At 51.1% G+C, this 20583-nt stretch overlaps 1 protein-coding gene across 2 annotated transcripts; it reads left to right on the top strand.

Moving 5' to 3' along the window:
* The first annotated feature begins 1399 nt into the window (after positions 1-1399).
* On the top strand, positions 1400-8311 carry Slc35c1 (solute carrier family 35 member C1). Of its 2 annotated transcripts, XM_028878981.2 has the most exons (3): positions 1400-1501; positions 2747-3276; positions 6290-8311. In XM_028878981.2, the coding sequence occupies exons 2-3, from the start codon at positions 2778-2780 to the stop codon at positions 6847-6849; spliced, it is 1059 nt and encodes a 352-aa protein (XP_028734814.1). In that variant the 5' UTR covers positions 1400-1501; positions 2747-2777; the 3' UTR covers positions 6850-8311. The 2 variants fall into 2 exon arrangements, with proteins under 2 accessions (XP_028734814.1, XP_028734813.2); XM_028878980.2 differs by lacking the exon at positions 1400-1501 and having other exon boundaries at positions 2073-3276.
* The last annotated feature ends 12272 nt before the right edge of the window (positions 8312-20583 follow it).

The following is a 20583-nucleotide window of genomic DNA, read 5'->3' as shown; positions in this document are numbered from 1 at the left end:
TCCACCACCACCCCCAAGTCTGCTGGTTTGATTTCTCTCTGGCTGACACTCAAAAATTCAACATAATTATCTAGGCCACCTGTAACAAGCTCCTTTCTGGAAAATGCTACCAATGAGATTGCTAAGATGAACAAATTATGCCTGTAGTCCAACTTCCTGTGACCTGAACATAAGAGTCCTGAGCAATGTTTTCTGTGAGTGCTCCCTTCCCCAGCTGCAGGCCTGACAATTGTACCTTAAAAAGCCTCCCCTGAAACAAAAACAAAACAAAACAAAAAAGCCTCCCCTGAAAGGCAGAATTCTGTGGACACGATAGTGTTCTCACAAATGCTTCCCCTAATACCCTTACTTAGTTACAATAAATCGCATGCAGCCCCTGGTGAGGCACACAGGGCTGCCCCTCTGCTCCCCTGTACAGTTTCTTCTCAGACACTGCAGGAACCTCCCTCTTCCTAAAGTAGCACTTGTCTCTTCAGGCTGGACAGAGGCCACCTGTACCACTCTATGCTAGCATAGAGAGAGCTGTCCATAAAAAACAGCACATCTATAGCTAAATGTGTTTCAAGTTTATATTTTGACAAGCAGTACTGATCCCCCACCCCTTTCCCTTGCTGTACTGGGAATTGAACCCAGGACCTTGTGTATGCCAGGCAAGCACTCTAACACTGAACTACAGCCACAACCTTTTATCAGTGTCTCTCTGTGTGTACCCACACCCACTTTTTATTTTGAGACAAGGTCTCACTAAGTGGCCCAGGCTGCCCTTTAATTTTCTCTGTAGCCCAGACAGGCCTTGAACTGTTGATCTTCCTGCCTCAGCTGGGATTACAGGCCCTTTATCACAGTATTTGAAATATTTTAAACACGACATCTTTATGGTCAAGCCACACAAGCAGTAAGACTGGAACCCACTGCTTTAGCTAGTTCCACAAGGAAGCCAGCTTGGCTTGGGACAAACTTGCCCACCCAACATTGGTGCTAGGAAGAAAGCACAGACAAGTCGGTCCTCCCAGCTCGGGAGCTGGTGGTCCACTCAAGCCAGGTACGCGGGACCGGGAGGGGTACCCTCCTCCGTAGTGGCAGCATTCAGCGATTCCCCCACCCACACCCTTCTGGAAGCATCAGCTTGGACCCGCAGAGCCAGGAATGCAGCTTTGTCAAGGGACGCGCCAGCGACGGTAACGGGACGGAGGAGTCCCAGGAGGGTTGGGGCGGAAAGTGGGAGACAGGGTTGTTCTTAGATAGAGGAAAAGGGCCTTCTGGCTGGGCTCCCGGGGTCACCGCCCCACCTCGCCCCGGAGGAGCCCGACGTGGCGCGCGCGCTGGGGACAGCGAGCAGGAAGTTGTACTGGGGGCGCGGCTTGGGCAGCATCGCAGGTGCAGCCCAGGGCAGTGCTGCCAGGTACACCCGAGGGCACCGCGGGGGTGAGCGCCAGGTCCCTGCACCAGTCAGGAGCGCGCGCTAGGGGCACCGGAGCCAGGTCCGGCGGACGGACAGACGGTACGTTCTGGAAGGAGAAGGGATCCCGGATACGGGTTGCTGCATCGAGAGGCTCTGGTCTGGTAGTCCAGAAATGACTGTATCAGGCGGAGGTGATGTGGCTTCCGGTCTCTGGAAGTGCTGCTGGGGTCTCTGTGACCTCGGTCCTCCTGACTAGGTTCGGAAGGGGTGAAAATGGGGGTAGGGAGAAAGGAGAGGACTGCAACAAGGTCTTCCCGAATGGCCTGGGCTCCGGGGGACGGGGAGGGGAGCAAAGGGCTGTTGTGGGGGTCTCCAGAAGCGGAGGGATGGTATTCTCTTTTCTGGGAAGATGGTGTAGATGCAACCTGACCAAGTCCTGGTCGGTTTGAAGAGGCCAGGGGAACAGACAGTGCGGGTGGCGGGGAGAATGACAGAGCCCTTCCAGGAAATGGGAGAGGCTCCAGCACCTGCAAACCCTGCCCTGGCCTCCGGAGGTTCCCAGAAGAAGCGGGCAGGACCATGGCCACAGGTGCAGACGTGCAGGCGCGCTCCGGGCTGGCGAGGGTGTCCCGGCGGCCACGGGAAGGGCGAAAGGCCCGGAGAGCGGGCCCTTTAAGGCGCCCGGGAGGCGTGTCAGGAAACGCGCGCTGGGCCCGCCCCGCCGGGACGCGGCCCGCGACCTGCCTAGCTGAGCCGGAACTCGCACTCAGCTCGCTGCCTCGGCGAGGCCTTGGGCCTGCCATCCTCCCTCTGTCAGTGTTCCTCGGGCCACCCCCCTGAGCCTCCGTGACCTCCCTGCAGCCCGCCCTCCCTTAGGCTCGGGGCGAGCGCTTCCGGGCGCTCCTGCAGCCCGCCCTCCACGTAGCCCACGCCTCCCTCTCGGTGCTCCGTTTCCCACGAGGTCCGCGCCCTGTTCTTTCCTCCTCCACCCTGCCCTTCTGCCCCGCTCCCTTCTTTTCTCCCCGCGACTCGTCCCTAGTAGGCACCAGCCCCCTGTCGCCAGCCGGCCGTGGTTGTCAAGGCCCACACCCTTAGCTAGGCCCCTTCTCCTTTCCCTGGGTCTTGTGTCTCATGACCCCCTCCGCTGGGAGGGGGCGCGATGTGGAGAGGTGCATCTGGGCAAATCCGGAAGCAGAACTTCATCCAAGACGGAGGAGGGGACCGTTAGGTCACCCCATGTGATAACTGAAGCCTGCACCCACAGACCCCAGCAGTTTGGAACCCTGTAGCCCAGGGAATGCTTCTGGCCGTGGGGTGACCCAGCTCTTCTGCCACCATGAACAGGGCCCCTCTGAAGCGGTCCAGGATCCTGCGCATGGCGCTGACTGGAGCCTCGGTTGCCTCGGAGGAGGCCGATGCAGACAGCAGGAACAAGCCGTTTCTGCTGCGGGCGCTGCAGATCGCACTGGTGGTCTCCCTCTACTGGGTCACCTCCATCTCCATGGTATTCCTCAACAAGTACCTGCTGGACAGCCCCTCCCTGCAGCTGGACACCCCAATCTTCGTCACCTTCTACCAGTGCCTGGTGACCTCGCTGCTGTGCAAAGGCCTCAGCACCCTGGCCACCTGCTGCCCTGGCACCGTTGACTTCCCTGCTCTGCACCTGGACCTCAAGGTCGCCCGCAGCGTGCTACCACTGTCGGTGGTCTTCATCGGCATGATAAGCTTCAATAACCTCTGCCTCAAGTACGTGGGGGTGGCCTTCTACAACGTGGGGCGCTCGCTCACCACCGTGTTCAACGTGCTTCTGTCCTACCTGCTGCTCAAACAGACCACTTCCTTCTATGCCCTGCTCACATGCGGCATCATCATTGGTGAGTGGGGCCCGGGAACTGGGGGAGCAGGATGCGCAGCCTACCGTAAAGGTGAAAACACTGTAGGTACCTTTGCTTTATCTGTCCCAGGTCCCTTGCATCATGAGTCGTGGGAAGAGTCCTGTAGAGAACAAATAACTTCCTTATGGTCACTCACAAGTTACGGACCCAGCCAGGGTGAAAAGAACAATGTTAACAGTAACTGCTACAGCAGAGACAACTGTCCCTGCTTGCCTGCTTAAAATGTGCCAGGCACTCAGATCTAAGTATTTGATCCATGTTAACTCAACTAATCCCCATTACAAGGGACAGGGCGTCTGCATTTTACAGAGGGAAATCCAAGGCACAGAGAGGCTCAGTAACTTCGCCAGCATCACACAGCTAATCACTGACATAGCTGGGATTTAAACATATCACACTTTGGCCACCATGCCACTGTTCTTTTCTCAAGAGCTCCAGGATCCTGATTGTCTGTCCGTTTCTCTCTAAAGAGGACAGAGCATCTTTTAATAAGCTCATTGTCTCCCTCTGACATTGCTACCTTGAGGTAACATCTGAAATAGTGGGTAGACATGTTTAAAAATTTGCTCTTACTTTTTTCTGGTGTGTGTGTCGAGGGTGAGGGCGCACCACAGTATGGAGATCAGAGGACAGCTTGAGAACTGGCGCCCGTTCTGCCACCACGTGGGCCCTGGGGATTGAACTCAGATCATCGGGATTGGCACAAGCACCTTTACCTGCTGAGCCATTTCATTGGTCCTGTATGCATGCTTTAAGAGGCTCTAACTCTCTTTCCAGACGTGAGTGTTGTGCTGATCATTAAACACGCAGCATCCTCTTTTACCCAGAAGCCCTCTGGGTGGTGGCATCCCTGTGGTCCTCTCCATACAGTTGAGGAAATGGAAACTCACAGAGGCTAGGCTACTTGTCAGGGCCCCACAATTAAGATAGTCTGGGATGCCATCCCAGATTGGCCACACTCCCTGGCCTGGGTCTCAAGCCAGTCTGCTTTGATCCAGCCCATTGGAAGTCAGCAATCGGACACAATAACTACAGGCCAGACGTGCTTAAATTAAAGTCAGACGAACTTTTAAACACCTAGCTCCTCAGCTACAGGAGCTAGAACCTGATTCCGTGACCATCTTTGCAGTGCCCAGTAGTCATATGTAGCTCGGGGCTCTTGGCTTGGACAGCACGTGTTAGGCAACATGCCTGGCGGGTGTTGAATTAAGTGACTGCTGGGTTACAGAGACCAGGGCATCTGTTCCCTCAGGCGGAAATGTGACCTTCATTTGTACCTGCCCAGGTTCATTAGTCTGTCTTGTTTGGCCTACTTAGTCTTCTCTGGTGTCTCAAGGGCCCAGGCTGGGAGCTCTGGATGTGGGGACAGGCTGAAGCATACATCTGCCCTAGAAATGTTCCGCTGATTGAGCAGCTCCTGAATCCAGCAGTAAGGGGTCTGGGCCAGAGAGGGCAGGTGGAAAGCTGTCAGCACTGGGGGACGCCCACCTGCCCCCCACATACATCCCTAAGAGAACTGGTGCTCCTTACTCCTGCTTTGTCCTATGGGGTACCCTGGGATCCTCCTTCAGTTTACCAGCCCTGCCAGGGTTAGAGGGGACGGGCCTCCTAGTGGGGGATTTACATGCAGGAAGTAACCAGAGTAACCAGTAGCTGATAGTGAGGCGGCTGAGAGCCATGGCAGCCTGCCTGCGTGGCACGGACAAGTGGAACCTGTTGTCCCCAGAACTGGCCCCGTCTGTTTCATCTCCCCTCCCTGCCGTCTGTGAGGGAGGGCCTGTCTCTGATAAGGGCTGTGGGGTCTAGAGGGAGTAGGGAGCAGGAGGAACAATCCAAGCAGACTTACTGAGAAGTCCTTGCTGACACGAGGCTGCCCAAGTAGTACAGACTGGACACACACAGTAGACCGAGCAGTCTTTCCTGGGGACAATGGGGAGCCACGGAGGAAGATCATTTTAGTTACAAGACAAAGAGTAGATTGGTTGACATGGGAGCAAGAACATGGCCCCAATTTTTATAGATGAAGGAAACTGTAACTCAGAGAGGTTAAGTAACTTCTCCCAGGTAGCTCAGCTTCAAAATCACAGAGCAGTCAGAGTCCAGATCTCTCTGATGCCTGTGCTGATCCTGCTATTCTATGTGCTGATCCTTATGGAAGCAGTAAGCCTCTGCCTTGTGAGAATGCAGGATCTAAATAAAGAGACCAGAGTGTGGCCATGGGCAGGCACCTACCGGCAGGGCAGGCACCTACCAGCCAGGGGCAGGCAAAGAGCGTTGTGTTAAAGGGCAGGAAGCAGGAAACTGGGAAGAGGCCTGGGTACTTGGTGGGTCTAGAAGGGATTCCCCTGAGGGGCCAGCTTTGGCCTTGAAGAATGATAGAATCCCTGGAAAGACTAGCGTTTTGGCTGCAGACACTCTGTAGCGCTCTGTAGTGAGAAGTGGGGAGCTGAGAAGGTGGCTTGAGGCCATCGAGTCACAGAGGAAGTGCTGGCCAGACGTGGGAAGCCCAGTGCTGTGGCCTGGGGAGCCATGCAGGCTCTTTGAACAGAGTCCCCGAGGGACTGTGCAAGCAACATAGGCCAGGAGCAGCTCTGACCTCATGCTCACCCTGAGGGAGCCGAAGCCAAGAGTCCTGTCGCTTGCCCAGGGTCACTTTAGCCACCAACTGGCCCTCCTCCTGTAGAACGTCCCCCTGCAGGCCATGTCCTAGCCCGCATTACAGTGACTACAATTGTAATTAGAGAGGTCACTGGGCCACACTGTCCTTACACCTTCCCCCTCTGCCAGACTGTGGCTGGGGGAGGGGCAGGGGAGAGGCAGGCTCTCATTCTGGCCTCTACTCCCTCAGCCCTTGTTTGGTGTGGGAGATTAAACGCTGGATGTGCTGGTGATAAGGGCCCCAGAACAGTCTGAACTGCGGTATCAGAATCTCGTCCCTCCCCCTCCGGTTCTCATCCCTCTTCACCTTGTCACTCTTCTGTCTCTGCTACAGGTGGCTTCTGGCTGGGTATAGACCAAGAGGGAGCTGAGGGCACCCTGTCCCTGGTGGGCACCGTCTTCGGGGTGCTGGCCAGCCTCTGCGTTTCCCTCAACGCCATCTATACCAAGAAGGTGCTGCCGGCGGTGGACAACAGTATCTGGCGCCTAACCTTCTATAACAACGTCAATGCCTGCGTGCTCTTCTTGCCCCTGATGGTACTCCTGGGCGAGCTCCGTGCCCTCCTTGGCTTTGCTCACCTGGACAGTGCCCACTTCTGGGTGATGATGACGCTGGGTGGCCTGTTTGGCTTTGCCATCGGCTACGTGACGGGGCTGCAGATCAAGTTCACCAGTCCCCTGACCCACAACGTGTCAGGCACAGCCAAGGCCTGCGCGCAGACGGTACTGGCTGTGCTCTACTATGAGGAGACTAAGAGCTTCCTGTGGTGGACCAGCAACCTGATGGTGCTGGGCGGTTCCTCCGCCTATACCTGGGTCAGGGGCTGGGAGATGCAGAAGACCCAGGAGGACCCCAGCTCCAAAGAGGGCGAGAAGAGTGCCGTTGGGGTGTGAGCTCCTTCAGAGACCCGGGGGGGCTGAGCCCAGGTAGGGCCTTCACAGCACCGAAGGCTTCCCATGGAGCCAGCTGGTGCGGCCCTGAGCAATATGGTTTACATCCTCCTTGGAATATAATCGAAGAGGAGCCAGGGTCTTTCCTGGGAATGTCAGAAAGCTGCCGAATCTCCTGTCCGCCCCAGCCTGTTTTGGGAAAACTCTACGGGAGTGGGCACCCCTTCCGGCCTCCTCTTGGGGCCCTGTCTACCTCCACGTCGCCTCTGGGGTTGGGACCAGCCGCAGCCTTCAGAGGCCGAATTGATAAAGTAATGTCTTGCCCTCCGCACAAGGGAGAGGGGCTGTGACTCCGCTATGGCTGGTTGAAGGGAGTTGGGTGACTCTGGGACCCAGGGCAGGTAGAGTAGTCAGGTGCTATTAACATCAGGAACACCCCAGCCTGCCTTTGGAGGGAGGTGGGAGCTTGGCCAAGGGAGGAAATGGCCATTCTGCCCTCTTCTGTGTGGATGGGTATGGCAGACCCATTCATGGGCGCTGCAGCCAGGCGTGGCTGATGAAAAAAACATTCACCTCTGCACTCCATATTGCAGCTTTAGAACAGGGGGAGCCACACACCTTTTACAGGTTAAGTAGGGTGACGAACCCCTCCACAGGCCCTAACCCCGGCTTTATTGCCTGGCTTCTCTTGGCCCAGAGGGGCCACCATCCCTTTCTCCAGCACTTGGCCCAGCTACCTAGCTGTACTCCGTTTCCGTACTCTTCTCCATCATCAGCCTCCCCCAACACCTCCATCTGCAGGTAGGTAGTGGGGTCCACTCATAGCCTCTGTTCCCATGTGCTTGGACCCCCAAGTCGCTCATGACAGTAGGAGACATTTTATGTTCTCTGAGACTAGGACTAAAGGAGTCCACTGATTCTCAGAATTAGCCCATCTGGCTCCCATCACAAAATAGCCTAGACCAGGTGGCTAAGAACAGAAGTTGGTTTGTAACTGTGCTGAGGACAGCAAAGCTCAGATCAAGGCACTCATAGACCCAGTGTTTCAGAGAAACACTCTGTCCACACACTCATGTGGGAAAAGTACAGACAGACAAGCTCCCCCGGGCCTCTTAGGTAGGAGCACTAGCCTCATTCATGAGAGTTCTACCCCATGACCTGATCACCTCCAAAGCCTTCAACATAAAGACTCCAACCTGAATCTGGGGACAGAGGCGCTCAGACCATAAGCCCAGCCCCACACCCTCATGACCTCAGGGTGGCGTCATTCTCCTAGTCCCTTCTCTTGCCTTTTGTACCCCCATTTCCTTGGGGTAACGTCTGATGTTTTTGTTCCTGTCATAAAAAGACGGGGAGACTGTCCAGCCTTTGATTCCTGTTTCCCAGGTTCTAATGAAGTTGGTGGGGCCTGACGCCCTGAGTTGTATGTGATTTAATAATAAAAATAAAAAAATAGCAAGACATAGAGGATGTGTGTGGACTGAGTGAGGGACACAGGGCCCAGTGGGAATCTAAAAGCCAAGTCTGCAGGGACCCAGCTACAGCAGGCAGCCTTCCTGAGCCTGGAATCTCTTGAGACAAGGATCCTCCATATACCTGCTCTGGGAAGTGGGTGGCCAGAGCTGAAGTTGCCATTGGTACCAGCTGCCGCTGGCTGTGCGCTTTACTGAGGGCGGACATGGCACCGGGAGCTGCCCAACTGTCATTCATCTCCACAGCCATTTCTACTGTGTGGGGTGGGAGCCGTCACCGACTCCCCACCCCATTTTACAGATGAGGACACTGAGGCGCAGAGAGGCTTGTGTAGAGGAAAGTAACAGAGTCCAGTGTGGCTGCTGTGTGTGTTTCTTTACCCCCAGTAATAGCCTTTCTTCAGCTGCTCTTACACAGAACAAGAGCAACAAAAAAAGCTATGAAGCTGGGGAGCTGGTCCTGTCGGGAGCTGCTAGCCCATGCCTGAGCAAGGACCTGAGGTCCATCACCAGAACCCACGGGGAAAACAGGCATGGGGGCACATACCTGTAATCCCAGTGCTGGGGAGGCAGAGACAGGTGAAGCCTTGGCCAGCCAGCTCAGCCTAATCCCTGGGGCTCGATGGCCAGCCAGCCTAGCTTCATTGGCGAACCCAGGCCCTAGCGAGAGAACCTCTCCAAACAAACTATTGGATGGCACCTAAGGTTGACTCCTAGCCTCCATGTGTACACGCATAGATGTGTGTACACACGTGAACACACACACAATGGTAATAATTATTAAAGTCTGTTGCGGGCTTAGCGTGTGCCAGGCACTGGTCTAAACACCGATGTACATTCATGTTCCAGACAAATTCTGGTAGCATCCTCATGTCACCAGTGAGGGCTCCCCAGTACAGAGAGGTGAGCATAACAGCTCACAGCACAGAGCAGACTCCCTCTCTGCACACTGAGACTCTCCATGAACACACAGGCAATGGCCAAATCATCAATGGCCATAGAATTCCGACCCACAGCCTTGACAGCCACGGGACCAAAAGCCACCCACCTCCGAAGTGTTGGAATAGGAAAGTCAGGACTCGGTCTCCTCCCACCACCTCCTCCGTGGACAGACACTTCCAAGCCAGAACCCACCCCCTCCTAGCCTGCGTACCCCTAGTTAGCCTGCTGCCGGCACCCCCTGGGCCATCTGTCCAAGGGCGGCAGCCCTGAAGCCTGCCTTTTCTTCCCAGCAGGCCTCCTCCCTTCCAGTCTCTACCAGCTACTGTATTAGCAATGGTGACCAACTCCTCGCCATAGCAAGCTCTAACCAAATCATCCTCATGCATTGTCATCTGGGTAGTGTGGAGGGGCCCCAAAACAGCTTGACCACACAGCTGCCATGACAGGCTTAGGGGCCCAGACACAGCTTCTGTGACAGGCTTCCTGGCAGGCAGCACCCAGATCCAGGAAAAGCTATAAGCAGAAACCACCAGGGAGGGGGAAGTACCTAACATCCCAAACATCCCAACCATTTGATAAGGTGGCCAGATGTCCCTGAGTTTAGCACATACTATTTTTGTTTTAAAGATACCTAGACAATTATCAGCCAATCAGGATCCTGAACCCTAGAAATCCCCTCACCCCAACCTCTGCTATGATTTAAAAACAAAAATAAAAAACTCTACCCTGCTTGGGCTCAGGGCTCTCTGCTCCCACCGATGCATGGGACAGACAGACCAAGCCCTGGAGCTTGAAAATAAAGGCTCTTTGCTTTTACATGCAAGATTCCATCTCCATGGTGGTCTTTTGGGGGTCCCCGAGATCTGGGCATAACAGTGGTAAACACAGGACTGGAGAGCCCTGTAAAAGGCCTCCCAAATTCCAAATCTTAAAAAAATACCACCGGCCAAAACTGTTTGTCACTCTTTGAAGTGAGCTGAGCCCAAGTTGCAGTCTGTCTAGGCAGCTTTCTGTCGCTGTGTCGCACAATGCCTGAGCTCATCAACGTGTAAAGAGAAATGGTTGGCTAGGCGGGATAGCTCTGCCTATGATCCTTGCACTCTGGAGGAGGCCGGAAGAGAGAAAGCTGGAGGATAGCCTGGGCTCTGGTGATATTTGTTTGTGCTCTAACAAATAAAGCCTGCCTGGAGATGACAGTGTGAGCTAGCCACTAGAGGCCAGGCAGTGGAGGCACACACCTTTAATCCCAGTACTTGGGAGGAGGAAACAGGAAGTGATATGGCTGGGCAGAGAGAGGAAGTGATAAGACAGGATGGAGACAGGAGTTCAGCCCTTTCAGTCTGAGGATTCCTAGAGGTAAGAAGTCTTTCCAGTGGCTGGCTGCTCTGCTTCTCTGATCTTCCAGCTTTCACCCTGATATCTGACACCGGGTTTTTATTATTAAGACTAATTAGAATTCGGGCTACACCGGACTATAGAGCAAGACTCCAGAAAGGGCATGTTTTCCTAACCATTGTTGAGTTCAGTTCATGACTAATGGCCCTGCTTCAGGCTTGTGTTGAGGCAGCGCATCTTGGCTGGATTATGAAGCAAAATCACAATCACTGACCTCATAGCTAGAGAGCCCATGAGAAGGGGGGCTCACCCTGATGACTAAGGACTTTTCATTAGGCACCCCTGCACTGCTGCCTGGGGGTTCTGTCTCCATGGTAACCAAGCCTGCGACTTACAGATGACCTCTGGGGTGGTTGAGGATCCGCACCATAGCAGAATGTCAGCCTTGCCAGCTGTTTCCTTGATCACCACACTGCCGCAGCCTCAGTTTCCTGGCCATGTCTCGGCTGTGACTGTAATGTCTGGACATCTCGGGACCTTGTCTGTCTAACCTGTAGAGTAGGATGACACTCTTCCCTCGTCCAGAGGACAGTGGAGTGACAGGGTCACAGTAGCAGAAAAGGCCCTAAGGAAAAAGCATTTTCTTCAGATCAAGAAAATGGGATCTCCAGCCTGGACGAAGACCTAACATTTCAGTTGGGCAGGTCAGTCTCCAAGGTCCACCCTCAGGAAGCAGATCCACCTTACAGCATGCTGAAGAACTAGGAGGAATAATTATCCCTTCAATTAAACAATATGTCTTTCCTTCCCAGAATTCCTGCCTCCTGGCACAGTCTCTTACAGGGCCAATAGCCAAGTACCTTCGAGAGTCTGCCAGCTTTTCTTTAAAAGAAAATATATAAAAATAAAAAAATAGCATATATATATAATTTTATGTATGGGTGTTTTGCTTGCATGTATGTTTGCACCATGTGCATGCCAGATGCCAGTGGAAGTCAAAGAGGATGTTGCATTCCCTGGGACTGGAGTTAGGAACTTCCATGCTAGTGCTGGGAATTGAACCTGGGTCCTCTGGAAGGACAGACAAAGCTCTTAACCACTGAGCCATTGCTCCAGCCTTTAAATTATTTTATTAACCAGACTAAGAACCCCAAGCAGAGACCCCGATTTCCCTGGTAACAACAGGATGAGATAGCATACGTGACCTAGCTCCCGGAGGCAGAGCAGTGTGACTTTGTACAGACTTATCTCAGACCTGGGGGTTTGGCTGGGAGGGCTGCCAGGATAGCTTCGTGCCCACTAGGAGAGAGCTGACCTGTGGGGGCTGCCCTCACCTCCCCAGGGCATCTCTGCTCCCTCCCTCCTGCTGCCATTGTGGGAGGCACAGGCATGAAGTCCTAATGAGAACACCAGCATGGACCGACCACCCGTTACATCCATGTGGACTGAGTGGGGACCACAGTGAACTGGACTGGAGGGCCAGCTACCCAACTCCTGCCATCTTCTATTCATTTGAGCATGTGCTTGTCTAGTCTGTCTTGTGTTGCTTTATCAAAACACCTAATTCTGGACAATATATAAAGACAACAGGGTCATAGGCTCCTTGTTCTGACAGTTGGAAGATTTAAACAGCGTTACATCTGTCCAGGGTGCTCCTGGTGTGTCCCGTGTTACCTGGTGTCGTGGGTGTGTGCCAAAGAGTGGCCCTCTGTGAGGGAAGAAGCAAGACTCTGGGAACAGCCAGACTGTAAAAACAGCCCACTCTTGTGGGAGCTAATCCACTCCCGAGACCAACATTAGTCCCACCACGTTGATCATGACCAGTCACCTCCCACTAGGTCCCGCCTCCTAAAGAAGTCACCCCTTTGTCCACATCTTACAAGTGGGGACTTGTGGGGTAACTGTCTAGAACTTCCTTGCAAGAAATCTGGAATTTTATATTCAGTCTCCTGGTCTTTAAAGGAAACTCAGATTGTAAGATGCTGTGTGGGCTGTGTGGCAAACATACGTGCTGGCTGCAGCCCAGGGCCCTGTGTGCAGGCGTCTTGGCATTTAAATTCTTTGAAAGCTTGCCACATCACACAAGACCCACGGAGCAAAGGTGACCGCGGGTCTATAAGTGAGAGGCCACCACGGCCTGGCTCAGTTAGCAATGCCCTTCTTTCTCCACCTCCACAGAGACAAGCTTCCAGAAAGATCTCTGGCTGCTTCCACCATTTTCCTGCAGCACTAAACAATTCTGGATTATAACGAGTCTTTCTTGTCAGACTTTCTTTGGCATCTCCAGCCCCCAAACAATGACACAGAGACATATTATTAATTATGAAAGCTTGGCCTTTAGCTTAGGTTTGTTCCCAACTAGCTCCTATAACTTAAATGAACCCTCTTCTGTTCATCTACATTCTACCATGTGGTTTTTTTTTTTCAACCTCGCCTCCATTCTGTACGTCTGACTCCCTCCGTGTCTCGCTGGTGTCTCTCCATGCACCTCAGATTCCTCCTGTTCCTCTCTCTCCCCTGAAATGCCGCCTATCCTCTCCTGCCTAGCTGTTGGCCATTCAGCCCTTTATTAAGCCAATCAGGTGCTTTAGGCAGGCAAGGTAAACCAGTGACGCATCTTTACAACTTGTTCAAACATCCCACAACACTGGACTTTGGGGGCAGGGTAGGATGCTCCACAGCCTTCCTTACTGACCTCTTGCTACTTTACAGGGAGTCTGAGAGATCAGTTCTGAGGTTGGTGTTGCTGCTGTGATGTTGACAGTGTGAGTGAGGGACCAGCAGCAAGGCTGGCTGTTATCCTGAACAAGGCTGGCAGGGGGGCTTCACTATCTCTTCTGAGAGAGTCAAGTGGTGAATTTTAGCCTACCAATTTGCTCCCCAAATCCCTCGGGTCTCACTATCATGTTAATAGGTAGGAAAGGCACAGTCATTTGGTAGCAGCACTGCAGTCTACCCACAATTCCCTCTTCCTGCTGAGAAAGTACCTATCACAGCTCCCTGAAGCCAGGCTCTACCCCAGCCCAGGGGTGAATTGTTGTTGGTCTGGATTGCATCAGTAATCCCTGCCTATTGGTCTGGGCAGTGGCAAGCATGCAGATCAGGTCAAAGTGAGCTGAGGGGAGGCGTCATGGTAGAGAGCATCCTGACGATTTCCCTCTCCTTTGCAAAAGGAAGGGTTTGATTGGTCATTTCGCTGCTGTGAAAGAGGCAGCTGCACCTGAAAATGGATGCGCACAGGGATGGGAGGAAGCTGGATGCCTGACTGGTACTTATCTCATTCGGCACTCGAGCCTTCTGCCATCCATCCTACCATCCATTCTCGATGTTCCCACCTACCTCAGGACCTTTGCCCATGCTGCTCTCTCTATCTGTGGTGTTTCTCCCTTCTTCATCTAACTAGTACCAGTATACTGTCCTTTCCATTCTCAGTCAAACTGTCCAATAAAAATAGACACAGGCTTAGTGGTTGAGGGAATTTGGTTAGAAAGACTGAAATAGTAACTATAATTAATAGCATGACATTGTATACTTGTAATTTGCTAAGAGTAAATCTTAAATATCCATACCACTAATAAAAAGATTACTACCTAAGGTGGTAAATAGGTTAATTAGTTTGATTACAATAATCATTTCATACCATATTCAGACATCAAAATATTACATTATATGCCTTCAACATATAAAATTTTTATTTGCCAATTATAACTCAATAAAGCCACAAAAGGAGAGGAGAGAGGGAGGGAGGGAGGGAGAGAAGGAAGGAGGGAGGGGCTACAGGAAGGCTGCACTGGCCTTAAAATGGAGAAGAGTTTTCTGGACAGGTAGCAGAAAGGCTGGAAGAAGTGAGTGGAGTCTATTCTTGGGTGGTCACACAGGAAGAGGCAAATGCCCACGGGGTCTGACAGAAGACTCTCCCTGTGGTAGCTGGGAAGGGGAGGCAGCTTCTTTTCTCCCACACTTGCTCAGGACTGGGCAAGGGAGTCCAGAACCTGCAGGGAAGGCAGAAGCCAGAGGCAGGTTTGCTCCAACAAAGCAAAGACTAAGAAGGAGGCACTGGACACACTGGGCAGCAGCACGCTTTCAGAGAAAGCCTCTTTCTCTGTGCAGCTCTGCCTCTGTGGCCAGACTGCCTGGGATCGAATCTCAGTTCTGCCCCCTGCCAGCTCTGTGGCCTTGTACAGGGTCTCAAGGATCCAAGGTTGGCCTCAAATTTCCTATGTAGCTGGGCATGACTTTGAACTTCTGACCCTCCTGTCTCCACCTCCTGACTGATGGGATTACAAGTGTAGTCACCACATCCAGTGTGTTTCATCACCTAGCCAGTACTGGTGAAGTGGCCAGTGTGTGGAAGGCTCTTAAAAAGAGTTTTTTTGAAGAATGCAACCACACAAACAGCACTCTGGCCTGCCGGAGTTTGCTGAGAGCCTGGGAAAATCCTTGCCCCCACAATGAGCCAGTCGGCCATGGCATAAACAAGTAGCAATATATCAGCCTTCGAATATGATGCTAAATAAAGATGGTGGGGGCTGGGTATGTGGCTGAGTTGGCAAAATGCTTGCCTAGCATGTGGGAAGCCCAGAGTTTGATCCCCAGAATTGCATAAAATGATGTGGAACACTGCAATTGTCACCCTCAGGAAGTAGGGGCAAGATGACCAGAAGTTCAAGGTCATCCTGATCTACACAGCAAGCTTCATGCCCACTCAGGCTGTATGAGACCTTGTCTCAAAAAAAAAAAAAAAAAATAACAGCAATGAAAGAGCATGGACATGGTTATGTGAAATGCCTAGGATTGGCAAACCTCTAGAGACAGGAAATAGATGGGTGGCTGCCTCAGGCTGCCACTCATTCCCTCTGAGGTGGGAGGGGAGAGGAGATGCTCTAAAATTAGATGGCGGAGGCGGCTGCACAGCTCTGACTGTAATAAAAGCATTGACTTATACATTTAAGTGGGTGCATTTTTTGACATAGGTGCTATGTCTCAATAGAGCTGCCTGGAAAGAAGGGTGCTCATATTCACAGTGGCACTACACACAAAATCCCGAAGTGGACACAGCAGTGTCTGTCAGCAGATGACTTATGAAACGAAACACCCTGCACAGATACAGCGGACCACACTCAGGCAGTACTTCACAATAGGAGTTCCTCCAGAGAAGAACGGCCTGATTAAGCAATCTCCTCACTTAGAGAAAGCTGAAGTTACTCCCTCATCAAGGCCTCCTGAGGCACCAGGTGTGTGAGGCCAAGACCCCTTCTGTATGGCAGGTGAATATGCCCCCAAACCCACAGGACAAAGTATGGTACAGAAGACATAGAGCCCATCATTGTCCTTCGTCATCATTATCCCGTGCCATACACTGTACTTTTGTGACTGTGGCATGGTGCTTTGCTTAATCCATATGCTTTGTGTTTCTATGTGATGTGCATCACAGCATCACGGGCTGGCAGGAACTTCATTATAATCTCCTGGGACGCCAACTGTACTCTATGAGATCTGCCGCTATTCCATCCTTTGTGTGGCAGGGGGCTGTATCCATCTACAGAAGAAAGCATGTGGCTACACGTGGAAATATTCTAAGTGGGAGAAACCAGACACAAAGGGACCCTTACGTGGTTGGGGGTTAGTCTTCAGGAGCTGGTACCAGAGCAGAGGTAACTAAGGCATTGGGAGGAAGGAACGGTGGCCTGCTGTTTGATGGGTACGGAGTTTCTATGTGGGATGATGCAACCTGGTTAAAATGGTTAATTTGTGCTGTGCATATTTTACAACAGTAAAATAACTCATGCACAAAAAAAAATGGGGAGGGGCTGGAAACGTAGCTCAGTTGGTAGAGTGCTTGCCTGGCATGCACAAAGTCCTGGGTTCGACCACCAACATCATGTAAAAAACTGGGTGTGGTCGTGCACACCTGTAATCCTAACCCTTAGGAGGCTGAGGCAGGAGGATTCTGCAAGTTCAAGTCCAGCCTGGGCTACATAGAGAAGTGTTCTCTCAAAAATGAATTAGTTAGGGCTGAAGAGATAGCTCAGCAGTTAAGAGTACTGGCTGCTCTTCCAAAAGACCCAGTTCAGTTCCCAGGACCCAAAGCCAGCGGCTCACAACACCTGGAACTCCAGGGCCAGGGGATCCAGTGCCTTCTTTTGGTCTCCTTGGGAACCAGGCACACCCATGGTTTACAGACATACATGCAGGCAAAACACCATACACATAAAGTAATAAAGGCATAAAAATAAAATTAATTAATAAAATAATAGCAATGTCAGGAAAACCACACACCTGAGGTGACATAATAATCCTAATAACCAGTTATCATAATAATTCTAACCCCATCACTCAACACTCAGGACAGGGTAAACTACACAATTTAGAAAACATAATCCTTGCAATAGCCTAGGAGGGAGGTAAGGTTATGAACTCTGTTTTCTTTTTTATTTATTTTTATTAATTTTAAATGATATATATGTGTCTGTGTGGGTATGTGCACATGAGTGTGGGTGCCCACAGAGGCCAGGGTGCAGATACCCCTGGAGCTGGAGTTACAGGCTGTTGTGAGACAACTAATGGAGGTGCTAGGAATTGAACTTGGGTCCTCTGGAAGAGCAGGATATGTGATCAACCACTCCACCATCTCTCTAGCCCCATGAGCTCTGTCTCATAGATATGGGAGCTGCAGCTGGAAAAGTTAAGGGCCTTGCCACAAGTCACCCAGCAAGAATCAGAGTCAGAAAGCCAATACACACACAACACACACACACACACCACACACACACACACACACACACACACACACACACACACACACACACACCTTTCCTTGAGCTTAAGCAACAGTTGCTCTTCTTTCATGGGCAACAACCCACGAAATTTCTGGTTTAGAAGGAACAAGGCTACAGGCTGTCCTTTGTTCGTGGTTTTGCTTTACTGTATTAGCTCTTTGTCAATGAAAGGTCCACTGTCTGGGCTTGCTCCTTGTAACCCAGGGCAGGAACTGAGAGCAGCCCTCCTGAGAGCTGGAAGTGACTCATGGCTCAGTCCAAAGGGTTCTGAGCACGGCCTCCCACTCTTTCCCTGGCTTGTTCCAACATCCAATGGCCACACGTAGGCTGGAAGGGTACATCTTGGATGAGGCAAAGATCAGAAAGGTGGTCACTTGCTCATGGCCTTGTCCTTAGTTCAGGGTCAGCAGAGACTGAGGCTGCCTGGCAAACGCCTAGGATGGACTGATGAAAAGGCACCCTGGCCACTTCCTGCTGGGGTGAAACAACCCTGTCTACAGGAGCCCAGGTACTGCCAGCAGCCAAGCTCAACTCCTGTGGCCTGCACAGCAGTCCTCTTCGGTTCCTAGGGAGATCCCCAGGACACTCGGTACCCTACAGCAGGCTATTAGACTTTTCCACTCAAGATTCATTCACTGTTCAGTGAGAAATTTTTATACAACACTGGCTATCTAGTTATATAAAATAAGGACACAGGGCCAACAAGGCAGCTCAGCAGTAAAGGTACTTGCCACACAAACCTGGTGACTTGATTTCAATTCCCAGAACCCATTTAAAGATGAAAAGTATGCTTTTAGCAGGCAGATACAATTTCTGCTCTTCTAAAACCATCATGGTTAATTATAGGAAACAAAGACTTTTTAATAATTTCCTGTGAGTATTTCTCAGGATACAAGAATCACATTAGTGCCTTTGGATTGTGTGTGTTAGAACTCCACACATGTACCATAGCATGCACTCAGGTGCACACGTGTGTACGCACACAAAAAAAAATTATAGATAAAATATTGAAAATACATATGCATATCAGATATTACTGATAATAAATAATAAATTTATTTCAAAACAATTCTTTTATATGCATATAATTTTAACCATTCATTAGCAATGAAAGCAAATTTGCATGCTAATGAGAAGAATGTGCTTGTTTATTTTTATAGAAAGAATTGGATCATGGATGGGTATTTGACGCTGCAGGATGTACAGTGTCTTCAGAGTTGACTGATATTTTGATTCTGTAAGCATCAATGCTGTAAAGAAGTGTGTTTAGGGCCATTTGCCAGAAATTCTGTTCTAATCTAAGCCAAAATCAATACGATTATTTTAACATTAGATTCTATTTGCTTATTTGTTTATTTATTTGTGTGGGTGTGTGTACACCCCACACAAATTGATCCTCTCCTTCTGTAAGTGGGTCCCGGGAGGTAACTCAGGTCCTCGGGCCTTACAGCAGAATCTTTTTATCCAAGAAGCCACCTCACCTGCTCAAATTTGATTTTCAGTGAAACTCAAGCTAGCAACTCAAACAACAGTTTTTAAAATCAAACATTCTAACACACACAATCCAAAAGGCACTAATGTGATTCTTGTATGCTGAGGAATACTCACAGGGAAGTATTAAAAAGTCTTTGTTTTCTATAATTAACCATGATGGTTTTAGAAGAGCAGAAATTGTACCTGCCCGCTGAAAGCACTCCAATTCATAGTGTGCTGAGGTGTTACAGGCAGCGTTCCCTGGTGTTGTGGGACCTGACAGCATGCATGTGCAGAGGGCAGGCGCTGTGTGTTCAGAACTGAGGTTATAGTGAAGTTACAGGACACACCATGGGTGAGCACCACTCGTGAACATCACTGTGAGCTCCACAGGTGAGCACCATAAGTAAGCACCACTGTGAACACCATAGTGAACAACAGTGAGTACAATGAGTGAGCACCACTGTGAGCACCGTGAGGGAGCACCATGAGGGAGCACTACTGTGAATGTACTGTGATACTCAGTATCACAGTAAACACCACAGTGAGCACCACAGTGAGCATCACAGGGAGCACCAGGGTGAACACCACAGTGAAACTCTCACTCACAGGTGAAACTCTTGAGTTTTGAGGCTAGCCTGGTCTACAGAGCGAGTTCCAGGATAGGCTCCAAAAGCTGCAGAGAAACCCTGTCTCGACAAACAAAACAATAACAACAAAAAGAAGTAGCCAGATTTGAACCAGCGCCTATATACCCAAAAAAGGTCGGGATATTCAGTTGGAACCTCCACCCTCCCCCTGCATGATCATGAAAGCCCCATTCCTGTCTCTCTCTCCAAACCCAGCCAGCTCAAAGAGCCTCAGAACAAAGGAAGGGAGTCAAAAAGCCCAGTTCTGCTTCTTGGCGACTACTGCAGCTTCCTCCCCTGTTGCCGCCAGCTGCCCAAGTCCCTGCCTCACTGCTCAGCTTTTGACCACACTTGGACACAAATCAGCTATGGCCGACATGTCATCACCCCTCCCCTACAATTTATAAAGTCTCCCTGCTTTAGTTCGGGGGTGTGACTTCTCTGACCTCACTCTGAACTCGTCTGGGAGTTGCTTTGCTCAAATAAACCTGTTATTACACTTTTTCAGTTTGGCTTGACCTGGCCAAATGCATTAGCAGAGAAACCTATTAAAATGGACAGGTATAGCCAGGCAGTGGTGGCGCATGCCTTTAATCCTAGCACTTGAAAGGTAGAGGCAAGTGGATCTCTGTGAGTTTGAGGCCAGCCTGGCCTACAGAGCAAGTTCCAGGACAGTCAGGGCTCCACAAAGAAACCCTGTCTTGAAAAAGAAGGAAAAAAAGAAAAAAAGAAAAGGACAGGTGCAGATGAGTGGACTCTGAACCCATCATACCAATCCCAGCTTGAGCACTGCTTTTTCTTAAGCTTCTAAACGGAAGTCTAACATGCATGCTGTCTCGTTACCCATCTGTTGCTGTGATGCACATCATAACCAAGGCAACTCACACAAGGAAGGGTTTATTTGGGGCTCATAGTTCCAGAGCAGGAAGCATGGTAGCAAGCAGGCAGGCATGGAGACTGGAACTCAAAGCTGAGAGCTAAGGGTTCACATCTCACACCAATAGCAGGAAGAAAGCAGAGCACACAGGACACAGAGCATGACTCTTGAGACCTGAAAGCCTTCCCCCAGTGACACACATCTTCTATCAAGGCCATGCCTCCTAAATC

Source organism: Peromyscus leucopus, chromosome 4 (genome assembly GCF_004664715.2).
Source record: "Peromyscus leucopus breed LL Stock chromosome 4, UCI_PerLeu_2.1, whole genome shotgun sequence".
Taxonomy (NCBI): Eukaryota; Metazoa; Chordata; class Mammalia; order Rodentia; family Cricetidae; genus Peromyscus; species Peromyscus leucopus.
This window is presented reverse-complemented; position numbering and strand designations above follow the sequence as displayed.

Excerpts from the sequence above, each read along its gene's own strand:
- Slc35c1 (XM_028878980.2), top strand. The coding sequence starts at position 2,739 with ATGAACAGGGCCCCTCTGAAGCGGTCCAGGATCCTGCGCATGGCGCTG. Across the intron at positions 3,277-6,289 it reads CACATGCGGCATCATCATTG|GTGGCTTCTGGCTGGGTATA; the intron begins GTGAGTGGGGCC and ends TCTCTGCTACAG.